Source organism: Xenopus laevis, chromosome 8S, assembly GCF_017654675.1.
Source record: "Xenopus laevis strain J_2021 chromosome 8S, Xenopus_laevis_v10.1, whole genome shotgun sequence".
Lineage (NCBI taxonomy): Eukaryota > Metazoa > Chordata > Amphibia > Anura > Pipidae > Xenopus > Xenopus laevis.
Genome location: NC_054386.1, coordinates 36668662 through 36690624, shown reverse-complemented (window position 1 = coordinate 36690624; position 21963 = coordinate 36668662). Strand labels below are relative to the sequence as shown.

At 40.7% G+C, this 21963-nt stretch overlaps 1 protein-coding gene across 3 annotated transcripts in view; it reads right to left on the bottom strand.

Moving 5' to 3' along the window:
• The window catches only part of itih6.S (inter-alpha-trypsin inhibitor heavy chain family member 6 S homeolog), a 45767-nt gene extending 28471 nt beyond the window's left edge, over nucleotides 1-17296 (bottom strand). For 2 of the 3 annotated variants that reach the window (XM_041574738.1, XM_041574740.1), the window contains exons 1-3: nucleotides 16993-17296; nucleotides 14513-14548; nucleotides 8212-8366 (exon numbers count right to left, since the gene is read on the bottom strand). In XM_041574738.1, coding sequence (XP_041430672.1) covers nucleotides 8212-8366; nucleotides 14513-14548; nucleotides 16993-17088 — 287 coding nt within the window. In that variant the 5' untranslated portion in view covers nucleotides 17089-17296. The remainder of the gene's footprint in view (nucleotides 1-8211; nucleotides 8367-14512; nucleotides 14549-16992) is intronic. The other variant, XM_041574739.1, reaches the window with a different exon arrangement.
• Between the last annotated feature and the right edge of the window lie 4667 nt (nucleotides 17297-21963).

The following is a 21963-nucleotide window of genomic DNA, read 5'->3' as shown; positions in this document are numbered from 1 at the left end:
CAGACGGAGAGGAAGGGGGAGGGTTGTGGGGATGGCAGGTGACCAGTATTATGTGGGCCCTTGTTTAGCAGCCCCGGTGGGCCCACACCCTGCCTGTCCATGCTGCCCCCCTTGTTCACCATTACCTGTTCACTTGCTGCCAACTCCACCATTCCCAGAGCTTTGTGCTCATGCTCAGCACTTCCGAAAGTAGATGGAGGCTTTTATAATGAAACCCAGTACAGGTATGGGATCCGTTATCCAGAAACCCATCATCCAGAGAACTCAGACTTAAGAGAAGGCCATCTCCCATAGATACCATTTAAATCAAATAATTCAGATTTTTTATATTGATTAACTTTTTCTCTGTATAAAATAGTACTTTGTACTTGAGCTCAACTTAGATATTACTAATTCTTATTGGAAGCAAAACAATCCTGTTGGGTTAAATTAATGTTTTAATTAACTTTTTTTTTTTTTAGCAAATGTAAGGTATGGACATCCAAATTACAGAAAGATCCTTGATCAGGAAAAGTCCAAATGCCAAGCATACTGGGTAACAGGTCCCAGATCTGTACCATACAACTCACAAACCAGTAGGTTGATGGCAGCAGAGATGTCAATCCAACTGTATTATATAAAGGGTGGATTTTAGTCACAACCAAAAATCAGGGTTGCCTTTGTCCAAGACCCCCCCCCCCCTTAGTATGATATAGATATTGATATTCTGAGACAATTTGCAACTGGACTTCATTTTTTAACATTTTTAGTTTTTTTGCTGTTTAGCTTTTTGTGCAGCAGCTCTCCAGTTTGGCATTTCAGCAGCTATCTGGTTGCTATGGTCTTTTTCCCCTAGCAACCAGGCAGTGGTATGAACGAGAGACAGCAATATGAATGGAAAAGGGCCTGAATAAACAATGTTTGCTGCCAGGGTCAGTGACCCCCTTTTGAGTGATGGTAAGATGCAAATAATTAAAAAACTATAAAACAAATGGCTAGGAATAGGGCATTTTATAGCATACTAAAAGTTAACGTAAAAGTGAACCACCCCTTTAAGACCTTATTAATGGTGTAAACAATGAAGATCTTGATTTTTTAAGACAGAATATCATTGATTTTGTGGCGACATTTCCATGATGGGTGCTATAAATATCTGGCCCATAGCTATACACAACTGGGCGTGTTTCTCGATGAATTTAAACCAACAGCACAGGCAATGTAAACCAGCTGTCCTCCAGCTCTCTCAGAAATAACTGTTTAAATCTCTGTACAATCTTTTTTTATGAACCAACCGTAATAAATATAATGGTACAAACAAAAAATTTTCAGCATGGGAGAGTAAATGATTGGCACATTAAATGCGCAGATGGGAAATATCTCTTCTGAGATCATTATGGACATATTGAAGCTCTCTCTCTCAGAACGCCCTTTTGTATCAGCGTGTGGGATAGACGGGTCCCGTTTGGGAGCTGCATAGTGTCAGTACATGTGTTCAACATCTGGTTTCAAGTATATGCTGGGGTTGTACTGGATTGCTCAATAGAGCTGCGTGTCTTGCTCAAGGTCCAGCTTTCCTGAACACATGCTGTTCCAAATTTGGATCTTTTAATATATATATATAATTTTTTCCATTGCCCTTGTAATTCTCTTGTGCACATAAAAATGAAACAGCAATGCTATAAGATCTATACAATCACCCACAATCAACAAGGATTTTTCTCCCCCCTACAGCAGTAAATGATTGTGTTGCATGTGAAATATCACTTTGTTTTTTTCATAATGATGCCCCCAACAGAGAATGAGAACACTAAGATTCTGGGGGAGAAAACAGGGGTTACAGGGGAAGAGAGGGGAGGTCTTTTTGAATGCCTATCCATCAGTAATGGAATATTCCCATTGTAGGCAATACTGAAAACGAGGGTATAAAAATAACAAGTGTTACTAATTAGGGATGAATTAGGGTTAATAGGGCTCGAGACAGGATTTTAATGTAGGACCTGTGCTCTTCCAGTTCCAGAGATATATATTTTGCCAGCTTTCTTGCAGTAGCTTTAGATTGCTTATTAACTGCTGTGAACTGGGTCCCCTAGATTGGCTTGGGTCCCACAGTTCTAGACAGTATCTGAATTGATGCAATAGTGATAACTGATCTATACTGGCCTTTGATTTTTGGTCAGATATCCATTTCAGGGTCCCTAGCTCTTTTGGGCTCAGCAACAACTGTGGGTGCTGTGCTCCACCCTTTCAACTCTGATCGTGGCCAAAAAGAAAAGGGTAAAGCTATGGAGTGCAAGCATGCACATGAGGGGTGAGGTGGTACTGGGCTTGCCGTATGGAGGACCTAGCTACTGGGGTGGGGGGGCCCTGAGAGGCAGCCCTGGTTGAACCCGCACACCCTTGTCCAAAATTGTTGAGGCAAAAGCAGGTGCACTACATCCTTTTTTTTGCACTTTGCATGCTGCCTCACAGGTTGTAAATGATCCCTTAAGTGTACCATTCATTTGTGTGTGTATTTGTGTGTGTCGGATCAACATCTGTAGTCTATCTATTTTGCTGAAATCTTTGGGGAAGGCTAAACCTCTGGGCACTGGTGCTCTGCCCAAGGCGTAAGGTGCCAGTTCAGATACAATTACCTTTGAATAACACTTAGGCATGCACAATTTGGAGTCTATACTAGTGCTCAGCACAATGGCGTAACTGTAGGCGATGCAGGGGGGGCTTCTTTTACAGTGTGAAAAATGCCCTTATCCCAGCTGTTGTGTTACCTGATGTCTGTCAGGAAGTGGAGGACGTGATTGGTCAGGAGGGCGGGGGACTGATTTGCACAGGCTTGAATGTGCACGCCACACCCCTCTGAAATGTTTTTTTATGCGGGGGGTAGCGACCAGTGGTTACACCGCTGGCTCTGCACTTACAAAAGTTCACAAATAAGCCTTTATGTCTTATGCAAGGTTAATGTATTCATCATTAGTTGCTACTGCTAATGTTTTCTGGCTCCAGATAACCGGATAACCTCCAAAAATTCTCTTAAAACATGGCATGTGCCAGCAAATCAAACAACAAAATCCTCTCTTTAGTTTTAAATACACTAAAACAAAATGGTTATTTTTAATAAAGAATTGGGTGGTTTCGATATATTTTACCAGGTGAGTGATTGGCAAATTAAATCTAAGCAGGAGGCCTTGGCGGTTTCACTTCCAAGGTTCTACTAATGAACAGCTGCTTTCCCAAAAAATGCCCTTTGTTATGATGCTTGGTATCATTTGATCATTTTGTTAGGCAAACAATCTATTTGTGAAAAAAGAAAAGTGGGCAATCTTGGTCTTGTCATTGGCAGGCCCTGGTGACACCCATAACCTCTTTTCCTGACAGCATCCTTGCACCTTTGATGAACTAATAATTTTCATTCCTAATTTCTCTTTATTTATTCAGGCTGTAAAAAAAATCGGAGTGACTGAAACAGCCAGTCCTCTGTTTGCCGAAGCTAAAAAAGAGAAGCGCATAGAGCGCCGGCCAGCATAAACTATAAAAGGACACATACTGGCCAAGATTAACTTGGCCTCAGCGACAAAACCCTTCCTTGTGACAGGGTACTCTGTGTGCTTGGATCCCTTGCACAACATTTTCCCCTGCTTCTGTTTACTCTTGGTTGCTTTCCAATGGTTACTTCAAAGGAAAAGGTTATTTTTGAAGTGTTTTTCCACGGAATTGCAGTACCTTGACTGCTAATGGCTGGTTCTGTAATTACCTAGCGACAAATATACTTGCCCTCTCACGAGAACATCAGAGGAGAATATCATCGATCACTGCAAATAAACTACCCGAGAACAAAGCACAGTGCAGGAAAGTATTTGTGCCGCAGCCTGGGACCATAAGGCGGATTGCATGTTTACCACTTGAATATAGCTAAAATGAGGACTATAAACTATATTCCTGCAGAAGGATATATTTCATGTATTGGGAAAAGACCTAAACAGTCCAAGATGCCCTGCTGCTGTTTGGCAGAAAACTGAATTATCTGGGTGCACATAGCATCCATCCCTGCTCCCTATATGGTAGCAAACCCCCCTTTAAGGGTAGGGACACACTGGGCGATTTGGGGAGATTTAGTCGCCTGGCGACTAATCGCCGTGACTTTCCACGACCAATCTTCCCCGAATGCCTCCCCTCACTCTGCGCCTGGATAAAATGAAAAATCGCCTGCGCTAATCACACGCGGCGATTTGTTTTCCGAAGTCGCACGAAGTTTCCTCGTGAGGCAACTTCGGGCGATTTCGGAAAACGAATCGCCGTGTGTGATTAGCGCCGGCGACTTTTCATTTTATCCAGGCGCAGAGTGAGGGGAGGCATTCGGGGAGAAAAGTCGCTGCGATTAGTCGCCAGGCGACTAAATCTCCCCAAATCGCCCAGTGTGTCCCTACCCTAAAAGCAGCCATCTCAGACTATCACTTCTGTTCTATAGCTCCTGCTATAGCTTTCTTCTTGTCCTGCTTGCCTGCTTTTGTCAACACTTCCTATTGCAGCCTGTCCTGACCTATTGACTGTACAGGTACGGGATCCAGAAACCTGTTATAAAGATCTGAATTACAAGAAGCCGTCTCCCATAGACTTAATTTTAATAAAATCTAGTTTTTAAAAGTTATTTCCTTCTTTTCTGTAATAATAAAACACAGTAGTGTACTTGATACCAACTAAGATATAATTAATCCTTATTGGAAGCGAAACCAGCCTATTGGGTTTATTTAATTTTTTAACTATTCCTTGATAGACTTAATGTAAGGAGATCTAAATTACAAAAATACACCCCCCATTTGGAAAACCCCAGGTCCCAAGCATTCTGGATAACAGGTCCCATACCTGAACTTTGAATTTGGCTATTGCTGCCTGCCCTGACTCTTGGCTTTGGTTTATGCTTTGAGCCTTCTGCTACTGATGCTTCTCTCCTCTTCCAGATCTTTGTAGATGCCATTGCAGAAAACCCAGGGTCAAACATTTGAGCTGGTAAGCAGTGGGACCTGCAGAGCTTTCTGCTTCGTATACATCCCCCAGTGTACAGAGTTAACATCTACATCAGGTTCAACCTCACCAGTGAATTTCTTGTGCTTTCCACTACTCTGTTTCTTCCAACCGAATGACTATGCTCCGGACCTCCAGTCCCAACCATTGGTACGTGTCCTACACAAGTGCTGATTGCTGGCAAAGCAGATACCATCCCTCACCTCTGCTGCTGAATGGAGCAACAAGTATACAGAGACAGGCTGGGGGAACATTTTGCAATTTAGTACCTGTGGGCCACCCACCTAAAGTTACCACCTGAGGCAATATGGTATATATGACCAGGTTTTTACTGGTGCTTCTCTCCCTAAGTGGAGCACAACTCTGTAGGGTCAATACAGAAAGCCTAGGGACCCACATGGGAACTGGCATACACCAGCACCCACAGCCAGCTTTGCCAACAGTCCCAGATGGTATGCATCCTAGCGCTGCATTTAACTTTACTTGTGTGTTTACTTGTGCGGTTCGTAAGACATAAAAGTAGCTAAAATAATTTCGCCCAGTGATCAATGAAAACATCAAGATGACAAAGATGAGGGAACTGACTTTTATGCTCTTCTCTGCTGACCACCATTCCATAACCGACACTATAGCTTTCTGTGTGTGGCAAGCTGAATCAATATATTTGGATGGCAGAAGAGTAAACGTAGAGGTGAGGTACACAGAGGCTTTTGTGAATGCCAGGAGTACAGAGGCCATAATTATGCTACAGACTGATGTCCATTTTTAATATATTTGCACAGAGCACTCCAGCTTTGCCAATCATATCAGATGGTGTGCCCCCCAAGCACTAGGTATGAACCTGTGGCGATTTCTAAGCCACAGAGGGTCACCTAGTGAGCTCTGGGAAAGTTGAGTTGACAAAGATAACTGACCTGACATTGGTCCTCTTCTCTGCCAACCACCAAACCACATCATATCATAACCTACAAAATAGTTTCCTGTGTGTGAAAAGCCAAAGCAATATGATTGGATGTCAAGAGTGTAAATTTAGAAGTAACAGACATAGAGGCGTTTGTGAAGCCAGGAAGAGGGCAATGTTATGTGCATGTCACTATATTTTATAACATATATTTAAGGCCTCTAAAATACTGCAGTGTGGTCCAGTAAATTCTAATTACACCACTGATGCACAAGGTGGACAGATGGAACAAATCTGCTTTATTCTAATGGTAGTATAAGGTTACAAGATCAAAAGCAAAATCAGGGTTACGGTTAGGAAACACAGCTAGAGGGGCTGATCGAATGACCTGATAACCTTATGTTAGAACAGCATTAAGTGCTTATAATAAATTATTAACCTACAAGCCACCAGATTTTTTAAATTACATATTTACTGTAAATGTTTATAATATTGAAAAAGGGTATTAGAATTCAGGCTGTCTGTTAATAATATGACCAATGCACTATCCTGCTTGTCTTGGGCTCAGTGAATGATATTGATTCAGGCTTCTCTATTGCTCTTCTTGGATAACGATGGAGATTAACACATATCAACTAGAAGATAAATCTTTTTATATTCCAGGGAACTAGGCTAACTTCTGCAGATTTCTGAAGCAGCCAGGGATGAATTTGGGATGAGAGCCCTGGTCAGTCTGAACCATTAAAACTTGGCCAGAAATTCGGTACTTGTACCGGCCAAACAAGCACTTCTAAAACATTCCAGCAGCTAAACAATTGCTCGTGAATTAATCACTGTTAATGTCTTTCTAATTAAAATATCGTGATAATTCAAGCCAATTCAACAAGGAATTGCTGTCCCAGTTTTGTAAAATTCCCACAACCTCTAGCAAATCTAACTTTTTTCATATAATTTTTTTTCTGAAACAAATTTAACATTGAAATGGCGTCTCTTAGGTACTGATTGTAAAAATACTGTTTTTTGTCCCACTCGTCAAATGTTATATCTAAGGGTTCGGTATGTATTCTATAAGTTGGAACCAACACTTGGCATACATTCCATCCCAAGACAGAGCCAAATAATATACATAGATCAGGGTTCCTCAACCTTTTTAAGGTTGGGGAAATGTTGGGATAGCAACATAAGCATCCAACACGTTCCTGGAGGTACAAAATACGGGCTGTGATTGGCTATTTGGTAGCCCCTATGTTGACTGGCAGCCTACAGGATGCTCTGTTTGGCAACAAAATTGCAACTCCAAGAAATTCAAAAATAAGCACCTGCTTTGAGGCCACTGGGAGCTGCTTGTGAGCCACTGGTTAGGCATCACCGGCATAGATAAATATGACTGCCATGAGTTCTGTGATCGTGGGTCAAATTATAGTGCACAATAATAGACTCACAGATGCATATTCTCTAGCAGCAGATTACATGCTGAACCATATAGAGTAATGCTGCTTCCCAGATTGAAATTACCTGTTGGTTGAACTAGGCTTCTGATTAGAGTTTGTCTAAGGCAACAGAAGTCCTTTGGAGTTTTTGTGAAGAACATTTTGAGCATTGTGGAAAGGTGGTGTAAGAGGCAGACTGGGACCTAAGAGCACTATCCTGCCTAGCATGGCTAGAACTAGGCTTAGCAGGAAAGACACATGCCTTAGGGTTGAACCTTCAAAATGGAGCAAGACAAGGGAATGAACAGTGGAGAACAAGAAGAGAGCTGCATAACACCAATGTGTGTAATTATTGCCAGTGGCAGGTTTGGTGTGTGGACCAAAAGAGATGGAGTTGTGAGCAAGGGGCAACCAGGATGCACTAACCAGTGGTTTGGTATATGGAGTGATGGGGGGGTTATGAGTGTCAGACAGCACACTAACCAATACTACTTGGCCTACCTCTGCTGCCCATTAAATCTTATATGATGGGTCCCACTATAGGGGTACGCTGTACCTTCCTACCACATGTACCTAGTACCTACATCACACTCCTGGAGGTGCTGGATACTCATGCTAGAACCTAAACTGCCTTTCACTTCTGAAACTAGGAAAAGGAGAGACCTTAGCAGAGGCTGAAGGGAAGATTCTGTTAATAAAAACCCATAGCAAAACATAAAGGAAACTTTAAAAGAGCTACCGAGAAGCGCCTGAGCTCAAGAATGCACCTTATGCCACACGCATAAATGTTGCCAGTTGTTGGGGGCACTTTCATTGCATTACAGGTCTATTTCCTGAATATCTTATCAAAAAGCACTTCAGTAGATCTTCTTTTGATTGACTTACATTGAGAAGTTTGATATGAATGCTGAGTCGGGTAGGTCTAAGTCAAAGATGGCTTCCTTGGCTTCAGAATGAGTGTTGACCATAAGGCTTTGCACCACTGTTAAGGCATAGCGGGACACTATGGTAGACTTAATGTGAAGACCGGTGACTGTCAGCTGAAAGAGATTAAACACATTAGTAATGTTAAACACAATATGTTAATAGGAGAAAAACTATAGCTCAGTTATATAAAGAACTGCTGTTCAACACTTTTTATGCATCTAAACACTTATCACACACAGTATAGCACATAGAGGGTACATACTCTCAGGCGCAAGGTCTAAATATTCTTAAACTTGACTCTGGTGTGTGTGTGAATGTGCTAGGGACCTTAAACTGTAAGCTCCACGGGGGCAGGGAGTGATGTATAATCTCTGTAAATTGCTTCAGAATATGCTGCCACTATATAAATAAAAGATTATATGTAAAAATCTCTGTAAAGTGCTGGGGAATTATATTATTTTGTATAGCCCTTGCTATAGATTAGCATAATGACCTCCCTTTTTAACTAGGAAAATTATATATATATGATTTTAATTTGCCCTTCTGTAGTGTATATAGTACAGGTATAGGATCCGTTATCCAGAAACCCATTATCCAGAAAGCTCCGAACTATGGAATGTCTTCTATATACTCCATTATAATCAAATAATCCAAATTTTAAAAAATTATTTCCTTTTACTTTGTAATAATAAAACAGTAACTTGTACTTGGTCTTAAGTAAGATATAACTAATCCTTATTGGAAGCAAAACCAGCCTATTGGGATTATTTAATGTTTATATCATTTTTTATTGGCTTAAGGTATGAAGATCCATTATCCGGAAAACCCCAGGTCCCAAGCATTCTGGATAACAGGTCCTGTACCTGTATATCCAAATTCAGTCTTCGCCCCAGAAACAAATAGAAAATATTTGCTTTGCCTCTCAGCTGGCTCATTTGGGACAATGTTTGAAATGAGTGAGAAACAAGTGATGTGGGTAAGGAAGAGGCCTTGAAGTAAGCTTTCTTTGACAGGGCATATGTTAACGATTTCAGCCAGCTGTTACTACTAATAGTGGAATAGGAGAAGTAGGAAGTATTAAAGCAGCTTCCTACCTCAATTGAGCCGCTGTTGTCTAGTATTCAGGTCTATTAAAGGCACTTTGTTATTGCTCACACGCACCTAGAACACTCCAGGGGTGTCAAATCACAAAAGTAAGCTTCTTTGGTTGTTCATCTGTGCAACATTCCCACCTTGAAGATCTGAAACCAGACCATGCCACTCGCTTCTCACTACAAATCGAAACACAAGCAATCCAGTAGCTCTCATTCTGGAAGAGTAGAATCCGGCCAACGGTTTTTCTTATGGGCACAGTTCCATTCTCTGATGGAACTAGGGCAAGCCGCCAAGCTCATAACTGCATTATTTGCACAACACGGAGACTAAAGTTGCTGGTGTTTACTACAACATTAGTAGCTTACATTGGATTGGACTGGAACAGCTCCAGGGTCCTCCTGGCACTTAAACGGGTATAAGATCTCACCATAGAGTAATAATAGTAATAGAATGACATGGAGGCAAGGTCCTATCTTAGGAGACAATCAAAATCTGGTGGTGGAGGCAGGAGTGGTTTAGTATTAAGTAAGGGTCAAATTTTATGTATAAAGGACAAGCAAACTAAAAATCCATGCAGAGAGAGTCCCTGCTTTAATTGTGTCAAAAGACATTAATCTTGCTTTAAATTGCCATTTTATGTGTAGCAGTTGCTTGCCTTTTCTATAATACTGGCTGGGTGCTGATCTTGCTGATCTCCATTTGACTATGCACTGGGCTCCACAACATGGAAGAGAACAAGGTGTGCAGAAGCAGTGAAACACTCAATTAAAATAATTAAAAACTATACAAAATAAACAATGAAGACCAATTGAAAAGATGGGTGCCCATGGGCTTCCTTCTTCAAAGGATAACAGTTGGAGATTTATAGTTGAAGGTATCAACCTCAGCAAAAACTAATTTTATCTACCCTATTAATTGTAGGAGGATTTGGGTGGCCCTAGTCGTTCCAGAGGGTGATGCCTATCTGGATACACCTCATCTTGCTGGGAATTTTATCTTTTATTTTTTCAGCAAGGGAATACGTGCAAGCATCTGTAAACGTTACGCCATTTCATATCATAAAGGAACGACTGGAACGCTGCCAGTAGTTTCCCTTTAAGGTTTAATTACTGGCATCAGTTTTGGGATGGGCGGTAGAACTATAACTGGGTCATTTACCTACTCCCAGCAGGCACTAACCATGGGGTTGTTGTGTCAACATCCTGTCCACCTCGCATACCGGGCATGCTTCCTCCCCATAGAGCAAGGAGGGGGTCAATAAGAGGTACTGTACCTTTTCTTTATAACATTTATACATCTTATCCACAATGGAGCAACTATCACATTCACATTACAGGCACATTGAGAAATTTGAGAAAGTTTTTTCTTAAATCAATAAAAAGGTCACAACTGTATTTCTTTATCCCTGAAATAGGAAAATTGGTACTGAAGGTGACTTGCTGTTGGACTTCTTGTGCAGCCCTATAACTAGAGAGTCTAATATATGAAAAACAGAACAGTAGCTAAAACCATATCTGGCCATCCCCTGCTAAATATGCTGACTGTGGATTATCGATGATATCTTATCGCCTCCATTATGAACTGTCTTTTGGGGACTTTGGATTATAATGTACCATCCTCCATCCTGTAATGTAAAAACAGAATGATCAGAGTCAGATACTCTATTCCCCATTCTATCTGGAGCTCAAACTGCTCAAAGTACCACTGTCAATAATCTGTATGCTCAAAATACAATCCTGAACTATAAACCTGGGGGGAAGGGGTAAACTATAACACTCTTCACTACATTTCTTTACTGATCTTGCTGTATGTTCCTGGCTGTCTGCTCTGCTCCTCTCAAAGTTACCATCCAAACCTACTGCCACCTCTTGTCTTAACGCCTTTCTATTTTGCTGCTCCATACCCTCTGGATTTCCAACCCTGAATTCCTCCATATAAGGAACACTCTCTCCATCTCTTCAAGAAAAAACTCAGATTGTGCCTTTTAGAGCACTAGAACATTAGTCTAGTCTTGTCCTGGTCCTTAAGTACCAATGCCCAAAACTTTTGCCCTCCAATGCGTGCCAGTATGTAACCCACCCACTTAGACTGTAAGCTCTATGGGGCAGGGACTACATTTCTATGGCCTCTATTTCCTCATTGCACTTAATACCTGTGTATTTATACCCATTTATTGTATTTATAGGACAAGAACCATCTATGATCAATATGTGCAATGCCAAGCATTAACTAGAGCAGTGTAAAGGTCACTGCCACTAGACTGGAGCAGCGTTGGACTGGGGTTCTGTAGCGCACTGGGGCTCTGACCTAAAGGGCCCCATTTGTGACATGAAGAAACCCTCCTGTTCCTTGCCTCTGGTGTGTGACTGAGAAGGAGAATTGTGCCTACGCAGTGCCATGGAAAGTGGGCTTGAGGGCCCATAAAGGCATAGGCCCACTGGAGTATTCCACAATCCCAAGCCAACCCTGCTCTGGAGCAAATCCTGCCAACAAGATTTCATTATCAAGTAAAAACCTACACGGAAAGGTAGAGGCTGTTTTAGCAGAAAACAGAGGACCAACATCATACCAATACCCTTGGTTTGTGAATGAAATGTTGGACAGGCAGTCTTCCACCTACTTTGGCCATATAGCCTAACGTGTTACCAGCTAGTGTCACAACAACAATATTATTGTTTGTGATAGTCTTTACAGAGGTAGATGGCTAGACCAGAGCACTATGATAGAAGCTCAGAGGTGGAAAGTAAAAGAAACACCATATGAGAATATAACTCTCATATGGAGGGAGAGGAGGTCTGTTTGTCACAGCAAAATACCCTTAAGGCCATAGCCCACAAGATAAGTGAGTCTATTAGTAAATCATGTAAAGATTAAATAAACAGGCTGATTCTGCTTCCAATAAGGATTAATAATATCTTTGTTTGGATCAAGTACAGGGTACTGTTTTATTAACACAGAGAAAAAGGAAATAACTTTTCAAATTTGGATTATTTGATTATAATGGAGTCTATGGGAGACGGCCATTCCGTAATTTGGAGGTTTCTGGATAACGGATCTCATACCTCTCTCTCTTTCTCTCTCTCTCTCTCTTAACTTTAATTGTTTTATATATATATTTCAATACAATAAAACAAATAAGCAAATGGCTGTAGCCTACAGCAAGTATTTTTTTTAATGAATTAACCCTTTTTTTTCTTTAAAACTAAGCTTTTTAGCATTTCTCCTTAGATGCCCCTTAGGGTAGGGACACACTGGGCGATTTGGGGAGATTTAGTCGCCTGGCGACTAATCGCAGCGACTTTTCTCCCCGAATGCCTCTCCTCACTCTGCGCCTGGATAAAATGAAAAGTCGCCGGCGCTAATCACACACGGCGATTCGTTTTCCGAAATCGCCCGAAGTTGCCTCACGAGGAAACTTCGGGCGACTTCGGAAAACAAATCGCCGCGTGTGATTAGCGCAGGCGATTTTTCATTTTATCCAGGCGCAGAGTGAGGGGAGGCATTCGGGGAAGATTGGTCGTGGAAAGTCGCGGCGATTAGTCGCCAGGCGACTAAATCTCCCCAAATCGCCCAGTGTGTCCCTACCCTTAAAGCACTAGATTAAAAAAACTTTCCCCTGCCCAGAGATGGCTCCAAACTGCTAGATCAAACATTGACACTGTCTTGTTCCAATTTTTGCATCATCTATGCATCTGGGTAACATATGCTTGGCACCCTGTCACCGCCGGAAATGTCCAACAAACATAGACACGCCAGAACGCCATCTCAGTGAAGTGTTTATTAGCAGAGAATGAGAGGCAGAGCAGGGGCAGTGTTCCATGCCAGCTCAGTACTTAATACAAATTACCAGTTGTTGGCAGTGCTTTATAAATATAATAACTTGGTATACAGACACCCTGGCAGTCAGTATGATGAATGCTATGCAAATGAGCAGTTCTGAGTACTTGGAGTACTTTCTATTGTAGCCAAGAAAATTAATGTAGATTAAAACTAGCCTTTATGGCCCGGGATCATTACAGGGGTTGTTCAACTTTCAATTAATTTTTCGTATAATGTAGAGAGTGGTATTCTGAAACAATTTTAATTGTCTTTAATTTTTTATTATTTGTGTTTTTTTTATTTATTTGGCTTTTCATTCAGCAGCTCTCCAGTTTGCAGTTTCAGTTATCTGGTTGCTAGGGTCTAATTTAACCTAGTGACCCTGCACTGATTTGAAGAAGAGACTGGAATATAAATAGGAGAAGGTCTAAATAGAAAAATGAGTAATAAAAATGAGCAATAACAAGTAGACTTACAGAGCATTTATTTACTAGATGGGGTCAGTGACCCCCATTTGAAAGCTGGAAAGTGTCAAAAGAAGAAGGCAAATCATTTATAAACTAAAAAAAGAAAAAAATGAAGGCCAACTGAAATGTTGCTTAGAGTTAGCCATCCCATAACATACTAAAAGGTGAACCACCCACTTTTATTTACAAAGCTGGGGCAACGTGCTTCACCTCTAAATTAACTTTTGGTATGATGTAGGGAGTGATATTCAGAGACAATTTGTAATTGGTTTTCATTTTTTACTATTTATGGTTTTTGAGTTATTTAGCTTTTTATTCAGCAGCAATCCACTTTGCAATTCCAGCAATCTGGTTTGCTAGGGCCCAAATTACCCTAGCAACCATGCACTCATTTGAGATTGAAATATAAAAAAAGTGAACGGAAAGATGAGTAATAAAAAGAGGCAATAACAATACATTTGTAGCCTTACAGGATATTCGTTTTTTTATATGGGGTCAGTGATCCCGATTGGAAAGCTGTAAAGAGTCAGAAGAAGAAGGCAAATCATTAATAAACTATAAAAAAAAAGGAAAAAAAACAAAGGCCAATTGAAATGCTGCTTCGAGTTAGCCATTCCATAGAATACTAAAAGTTAACTTAAAGGTGAACCAACGCCTTTAACATTCATTTACAAAGATGGGGCAAACTGCTACTTGGGGAAAAAAAGGATGTACAACTTCCTGTCTTTTTGCCATTTGTTCTTTTTGCAATGAAATGTAATGAAAGTTGCAAGGCTCTTTTAACCTCATACTTTTTTATCTGATTGGCTGCAACGCTGCAAAAATAGGCTCCGGGGCCACTGCGCAAGAACAAAAATGGATTTTGCCAATTTGCTTACCGCACTATGAGGGGTTCTTATTTGTCTCTTGTGTCTCTGCAAAGAAAAAAACATTTATAATGAATAGGAATCTATGGAGGTTAAAAGAGGAGATAAATGACACACAATGTAAGCAGAATGGGGGCTTTTGGGATTTTCCAAGAAATGATTTGCACTTGACACCACAAATGAAAGCAACATGCAGCTTCAGACTTTTGGGCCTTCTGTTATCCAGAAAGCTTCGAATTAGGCCGTCTCTCCATTTTAAAGAAATAATCCAAATTTTTAAAAATGATTTCCTTTTTCTCTGTAATTATAAAACATGACCTTGTATTTTATCCCAACTAAGATATAATTAATCCTTATTGGAGGCTAAACCTGCCTATTGGGTTCATTTCATGTTTACATGATTTTATAGTAGACTTAAAGGGGTGGTTCACCTTTCAGTTAACTTTTAGTATGTTATAGAATGGCCATTTATAAGCAACTTTTCAATTGGTCTTCATTATTTGTTTTTTTAATGATTTGCCTTTTTCTTCTAAAGTTTCAAATGGGGGTCACTGACCCCATCTAAAAACAAATGCTTTGTAAAGCTACAAATATATTATTATTGCTACTTTTTATTACTCGTCATTCTATTTACGTCCTCTCCTATTTATATCCCATTCTATTATTTAAAGCAGAACATGGTTGCTAAGGTAATTTGGACCTTAGCAACCAGATTGCTGAAACTGCAAACTGGAGAGCTGCTGATTAAAAGCTAAATAACTCAAAAACTACAAATAATAAAAAATTAAAACCAATTGCATTTGTCTTAGAATATCACTCTCTACATCATACTAAGGGGCTCATTTACTATTGGTCGAATATCTAGGGTTAATTAACCCTCGATACTCGGCCGTCGAAGTAAAATCCTTCGACTTCGACTTACCGCATTTCCTTTGTTCGATCGATCATAGGAATCAAACGATTCAAAGCATTTTAATCCATCGATCGAACGATTTTCGTTTGATCAAAAAAAGCTAAGAAAGCCTATGGGGACCTTCCCCATAGGCTAACATTGGTGCTCGGTAGGTTTTAGGTGGCGAAGAAGGTGGTCGAAGTTTTTTTTAAAGAGACAGTACTTCGACTATCGAATGGTCGAATAGTCGAACGATTTTTAGTTCGAATCGTTCGATTCGAAGTCGTAATCGAAGGTTGAAGTAGCCAATTCGATGGTCCAAGTTGCCAAAAAAAATACTTCGAAATTCAAAGTATTTTTCCTTCTAATCCTTCACTCGAGCTAAGTAAATGTGCCCCTAAAAGTTAACTTAAAGGTGAATAATTTAAGGTTAACCTTTAAGGTATGAAGATCCAAATTAAAAAAATATCCATTATTCAGAAAGCCCCAGGTCCCGAACATTCTGCATAACAGGTCCTATACCTGTATATACAGAATGTTCAGGATTCATTACTGTGCATACGTGCTGGGTTCTGAATGGCAGAAACATTTATATATATATATATATATATATATATATATATATATATATATATATATATATATATATATATATATTATTTATTTTACTGTTGTGGGTTTAAAACTCTCTCTCCTTATGAAATACATGGGGAGGCTGCAGAATATCATTTGGTATAACATTTTTTAGAACAACATTAGCCTTAAGATGCATGGCATTTACTGGATGAAATGATTTTCGAGTATTAAACATTGCCCTGTGCACTGATTACAGTCATTGCAACGAGTACATTTTCCCCACCACAATCAACATACTGTCAGGGGCTAAAACAGCAGAGGAAGTCACTAATATAAAGTACAGCATTAATGTGTTGAATGCAGAAATGTTTATTTCAAGGGTAGGTTAAAAGGGCGCCTGATGCTGTTAGACTGTATGGCTCTGCCCTCTTTTATTGCGTGCAGTGAATGAGAACAGAATTCATATTTTTGTCTTAAATTAATCACACATGTTATTTAAAGGGGTGGTTCACCTTTAAATTGTCTTTTAGTTAGACGTAGAGAGTGATAATCTGAAACAATTTGCAATTGGTTTTCATTATTTATTATTTGGTATCTGGTTTTATATATTATATATGGTTTTTGAGTGATTAAACTTTTTATTCAACGGCTCTCCAGATTGCAGTTTTGGTTGCTAGGGTCCAAATTACCATAGCAACCACTGATTTGAATAAGAGAGTGGAATATGAATAGGGCAGGGCCTGAATAGTTATAGTCGTAAAAAGTAGCAGAAGAAGAAGGCAAATAATTTAAAAAAACTATTAAAATACAAATAAATAACATAGTAAGTTAGGTTAAAAAAAGACACGCATCCATCAAGTTCAAGCTTAAGTCTGTATATAACCTACCTAACTGTTAGTCAGATAATGAAGACCAAATGCAAAGTTGCTTAGAATTGCCCATTCTATACCATACCAAAAGATAAACTTAAAGGTGAAGCACACTTTTAATAAATGAATACCTAAAAAAACTAAACTGGACTCACCTGTAGGTAGGGACTGGCGCAGCTCAGGTCTGTAATAAACAGAAGAAGCAGGAGCAGCCTGTTGTTTCTTGCGATGTTCTCTGTGCCTGCTGCCATGATGAGCCAGTGCTGTGGATACCCCTAAAGGAAGGATCTGCTCTTTCTCTTCCCTCAGTACTCATGGACTTTCCCCTTGCACAAAGTAGAAGAGTTTTTTTTTTCTTTTGGGTGTTAAGGTCTATAAAAGATGCATTCATTCCTTTACAAGCCATGATTGTCCAGATGGGTTTAGGCTCGGGACTCTTAACTGGAGACAAGCCAACTTCTTCAGTAACTTCACCCCCGCCGCCCCCCTGCTCCAAATGAAACAAAAATATTTTGAAGTTCAACCCTGTTTCTGAAGTGTGTCAATAGCTCTTTAAGGCAAGTCAAATGCAGTGCAAGGAATGAAAACAACAGGCAGGGTGCTTTTCTCTACATCTATAGCTCAGACGTGACAGCTGCTGCACCGGGGATCACAAGCTGGATTTCCAGACGTGGACTCACAAGTGTGCCCTCCAGCAAAGGGATGCGTGTGTGTTTCTCTCTTTGTACCTAGCTTTTATAGTTCTCACTTCTTTTATTTATTTTATTTTTTTTAAACTGTTGTATTGTATTGTCAAAATAAAATAAATTAATACAATAAAAGTTGTGCATTGTGTGTTTGTTGTGACTTCATAGGCACAATCATGCTGTTATTGCTTACACTCGTTAGATAACGATCCCATCATATCATACCTCCCAACTGTCCTGTTTTTATAGAGACATTCCCTCTTTTGACAGCTCAACCTGCAGTCCCTCGTTTGTACTGGAAAGTCCAGTTTTTCTCTGCACTGAACAGCCAGAAAAAGAAACAACGTTTCTAACTTAATTGGCTTTTGGCAGAGAGCCTAGAACAGCCACAGCAGCAGATAAGAAACTTTTGTAACAATTTCGAGATAAACAAATAAGTAATTGTAACAATATAACATAACAGGTCCCTTGGGAAAGGTTAGACGCACAGTTTAAAGGGCAATTCACCTTCATTAGCAAAACTGTAATAACTGAAAAAAAAAACACAGAAATATGTTTAAACTTTCATAACTTGCCAAATTTTGTAAAATGAACATGGTAATTGGGGGGGTGTGGCCACAAAATGGGCGTGGTCAAAATTCCAACGCGCTACGCACTGCATCTTTTTGTACCTCTTTTTCCTTTACTACTTTTTTACTTTACCACTTTCCCACTGCCAATGTAATCACTTATTGAGCTGAATAAAAGCCACTTTTTTAAAGAAATTTATAGCGACTCCTGAGGGGTAATTAGGCCAGCACTGAACGGCGATACACTGAGGTGGTTGCAGGTTCAGGCTTGGAGTTGCCGGACTATCGCGGAAGCTGCGGCCGACACGCTACACTACAGGAAGGGTGAGCTCTGCTTGTTTTTCACTACCCGTTTTTCACTGTGGTACCTCTTTTTACTTCCAAAATGTTGGGAGGTATGGCAATATGAATTGGAGTTGCACAGTAGCGAACAATGAAGAAGAGAATATATTGCAGACAGAGAGGAAGGAAAGTATAAGGGAAGGAGCAGTGGTGTAAATGGAGTGCACCGGATCCCCCTGTAAAACAATATTCAGAGTGGCCCAGCACACTCTGATCCCCATCCACCCACCCACTTCCTGCCTCCGCCCACTCCCTGCCCAACACCACCCACTCTCCACCCCAACTCCACCCACTTCTCAGGTCCATAGCGACTAGCGCTCTGATTGTTGTTTTTGTCCCTCAAGTGTGTCCAAGAAAAGGGGCTTTTGGGTTCCTTGTCTTGTAGTTCTAGGACCCAAGCTGCATGGTGTACAATAACTTACATTCCCATAGTTGTTTTGGGGGTGGCTGTGAGTTGGTCCAGAATTCCAAGATGGTCTTAAAGTGGACCTGTCAACCCGACATAAAAAGCTGTATAATAAAAGTCCTTTTCAACTTAAACATGAAATCAAAATTCTTTTTTTTATTAAAGCATTCATAGCTGTTGTAAACGCATTAAAAAAATCTCAGCTGTCAAACATATATTGCCTGCCCCTCCTCTATGCCTTACTTTCACTTTTCATTCAGCGCTTACTTTCACTTTTCATTCAGCACTTACTATATATCACTGCACTCCCCAATTGTGTAACCAGTGCATGGGGATGGACATCAGGTTCCCCATTCTGGTGCATAAAAAAGATTTTGAGATGATGTAAGGCTTGAATTAATAACAGTGTCCACAAAATGGCTCCTCCTGGGACTTCCCAGACCGAATGAATCAAGATTCAAATAATTTATATAGTGTAATTAAAGTTTATTTTGCTTGACTAATGTCATAAAATAGTATTTGGAATAATTTTATTTGGCGACAGGTCCCCTTTAATTGTGGTTAATACCATTATGTCTGCTAATCTGATGTTACCTTTGTTGATGTTGTCAGTAGGCATGGAGTACAGTCCCAGCAATATTTGCCTTGTTTCCCATAATGCCGCATCAGTTTGTAATTATAGTTCTCACTTCTACTGAAGGGATGGGGGGAGTGAAACTTGACTTTATTTTCTGCTGCAGTTTCCAAATATCAGGAGTTACTATTAAAGGGTTATTCACCTCTACATTAACTTTTAATATTATGTAGAGAGGGATATTCTGAAACAATTTGCCATTGCCTTTCATTTTTATCATTTGAGTTATTTAGCTTTTAATTCAGCAGCCCTCCAGTTTGCAAGTTCAGAAATGTGGTTGCCAAATTACCCTAGCAAACATGGATTGATCTGAGACTAAAATATGAATAGGAGAGGCCTGAATAGAAAGATGAGTAATAAAAAGAAGCAATAACAATAAATGTGTATCCTTACAGAGCATTTCTTTTTTTGATGGTCAGTGCCCCCCATTTGTAGGCAGAAAGAGTCAGAAGCAGCATCAGACTGGGGGGTCCGGGACCCTCCAGGGCTTGTACTTCAGGGGCCCCCACACACACCCACCGCAACCCCCCCTGGTGCGTACCTTATTTCTTCTTCTCAGGGCCAGGTGGAAGGCGAGGGGGTATCGTACAAGGTTTTCAGGAAGGGAAGCCCACCAGGTTTTTGCCCAGTGTCCTGTTGGCCCAGTCCAACCCTGAGTGGCTTTTTTACATTCACTGCTGTTTTTCAGCTTCACTTCTACTCCTGCAGAAACAAGTGACTTTATACACTACTGACTGTGCAAACAGTGGGTACATATTCTTTTCACTAAGCCAGCCTTCCAGATTTCACACTCTAGGGACTTGCAAAAACTCTTTTTCTTTCACGTCCTATACATTAGCACATTACGGTTTAACTCCCCCCCCCCCACAAGTAGGACAAGCAAGGACCAATAAGCTTTAAGAGACACCTCCTCCCCCAATGACCTATGTTTTTTTCATCCTACCTGACTGCAGGTAGGGAGTAGATGACTGAAGATCATCAGGTACCGAGCCTGAAAGCTCTGAAGACTGCAGGGGGAACTACTGAACAGATAGTATTCTCCCAGGGGTGGAAGGCTCTTTTCCTTAAGTAGTGGCTGCGAGACCGGAGAATGGAGTGGGAGCATGCGCAGTAGCGCTACTTCCGGGTTAGCGTGCACCAGTGACGTTACAGAACAGGAAAATTTAAAAATCCATTCCTTCCAGGGTGCAATGCCCTTTGGAGTGAAAGAAGAAAATGGCGTCATTCTTCCTGGGGCTGCAGCCACCTGCAAACCTTATTAAGTTACTGCCAGTAGCCTGTGGAGCTTTGCCTTCTCGGTCTCTTGTAATCCATCCCCTCTCTCATCTTGCCTGCAGAGTGTCAGACTCCGCTCCCGGATGCATATCCTAGCGGTCGCTGTGAGAATTGTCTTGCCAAAGAGGATCCTCCTCCTGGTCGGTCTGAGCAAGCTATGGGTGGTTTAAAGACATGCTCCAGAAAACTTTTTCGGAGTTTAAAGAATACCAGCTTAAAGACGTCCCTAAACCATCGACTCCTGATACTCCTTCTTCTGTTGAGGAAGGTGAATTTTTTGTGAATGAAGAATAATTGTCACAACCCTTTTTCAAGCAGATTATATCTCTAAGCTAATCAAGGCTGTCAAAGGAGCTATTGAGGGTCAGGAGGGGAAAGTGAGTGATGTGAATAAATCTCATGAAGCCCTTAAAAAGTCTTTTCCGTTACATCCTGTTATTAAGGATCTAATTCAGGACTCCCAGTAAAGCACCAGTCTTAAATAAAAGATTTAAGTCTTTGTTCCGTGTTGATGATGAAGAAAAGTCTTGGAAAGCTCTCCCGGTGGTAGTTGTGGCAGTTGCGTGTCTCTCAAAAAGAACTACAATTCCAGTTGAAGATGGTTCAGGACAGAGAGACGCTATGGATCGTAAAGCTGAATGGTCTTTTAAACACATTTATTCTTCTGCCTCGGCCCAATGCAAGCCATTGGTTGCCCCCTCTGTCGTCTCCAGGGCTATGAGGAACTGGTTGACCCAGTTAAAGTGATTAAATTGTCATCTGAGTTTTTGTGTGACTCATCAATTGAGTCTCTGAAATTGGCCTCTAGGACCATGGCTCTTTCCTGATAAGTTTAGTGGGGATAGGGGTAAATTTTTTGTTTTTCAAGAGGCTTGTAAGTTATACCTCAGTTTTTTCCCTCACAACTTCCCTACTGGTGAGGATGAAGTAAGGTTCGTTTTGACCTTACTACAAGGTGACCCACAAGTCTGGGCACTAAGATTACCCTCCTCTGACCCTGCCCGTTTATCCCTAGAAGCATTTTTTGCTACCATGGCCATGTTATACGATGACCCGGATCATGCTAGTTCTGCCGACTCCGCTATTCGTAAACTCCGTCAAGGGAAAAGAGTTATTGAGGAGTATTGTACTGAATTCCGCCGCTGGTCAGTTGAGACGGGGTGGAATGATACAGCTCTTCGTAGTCAATTCCGGGTGGGTCTTTCTAGCCCTGT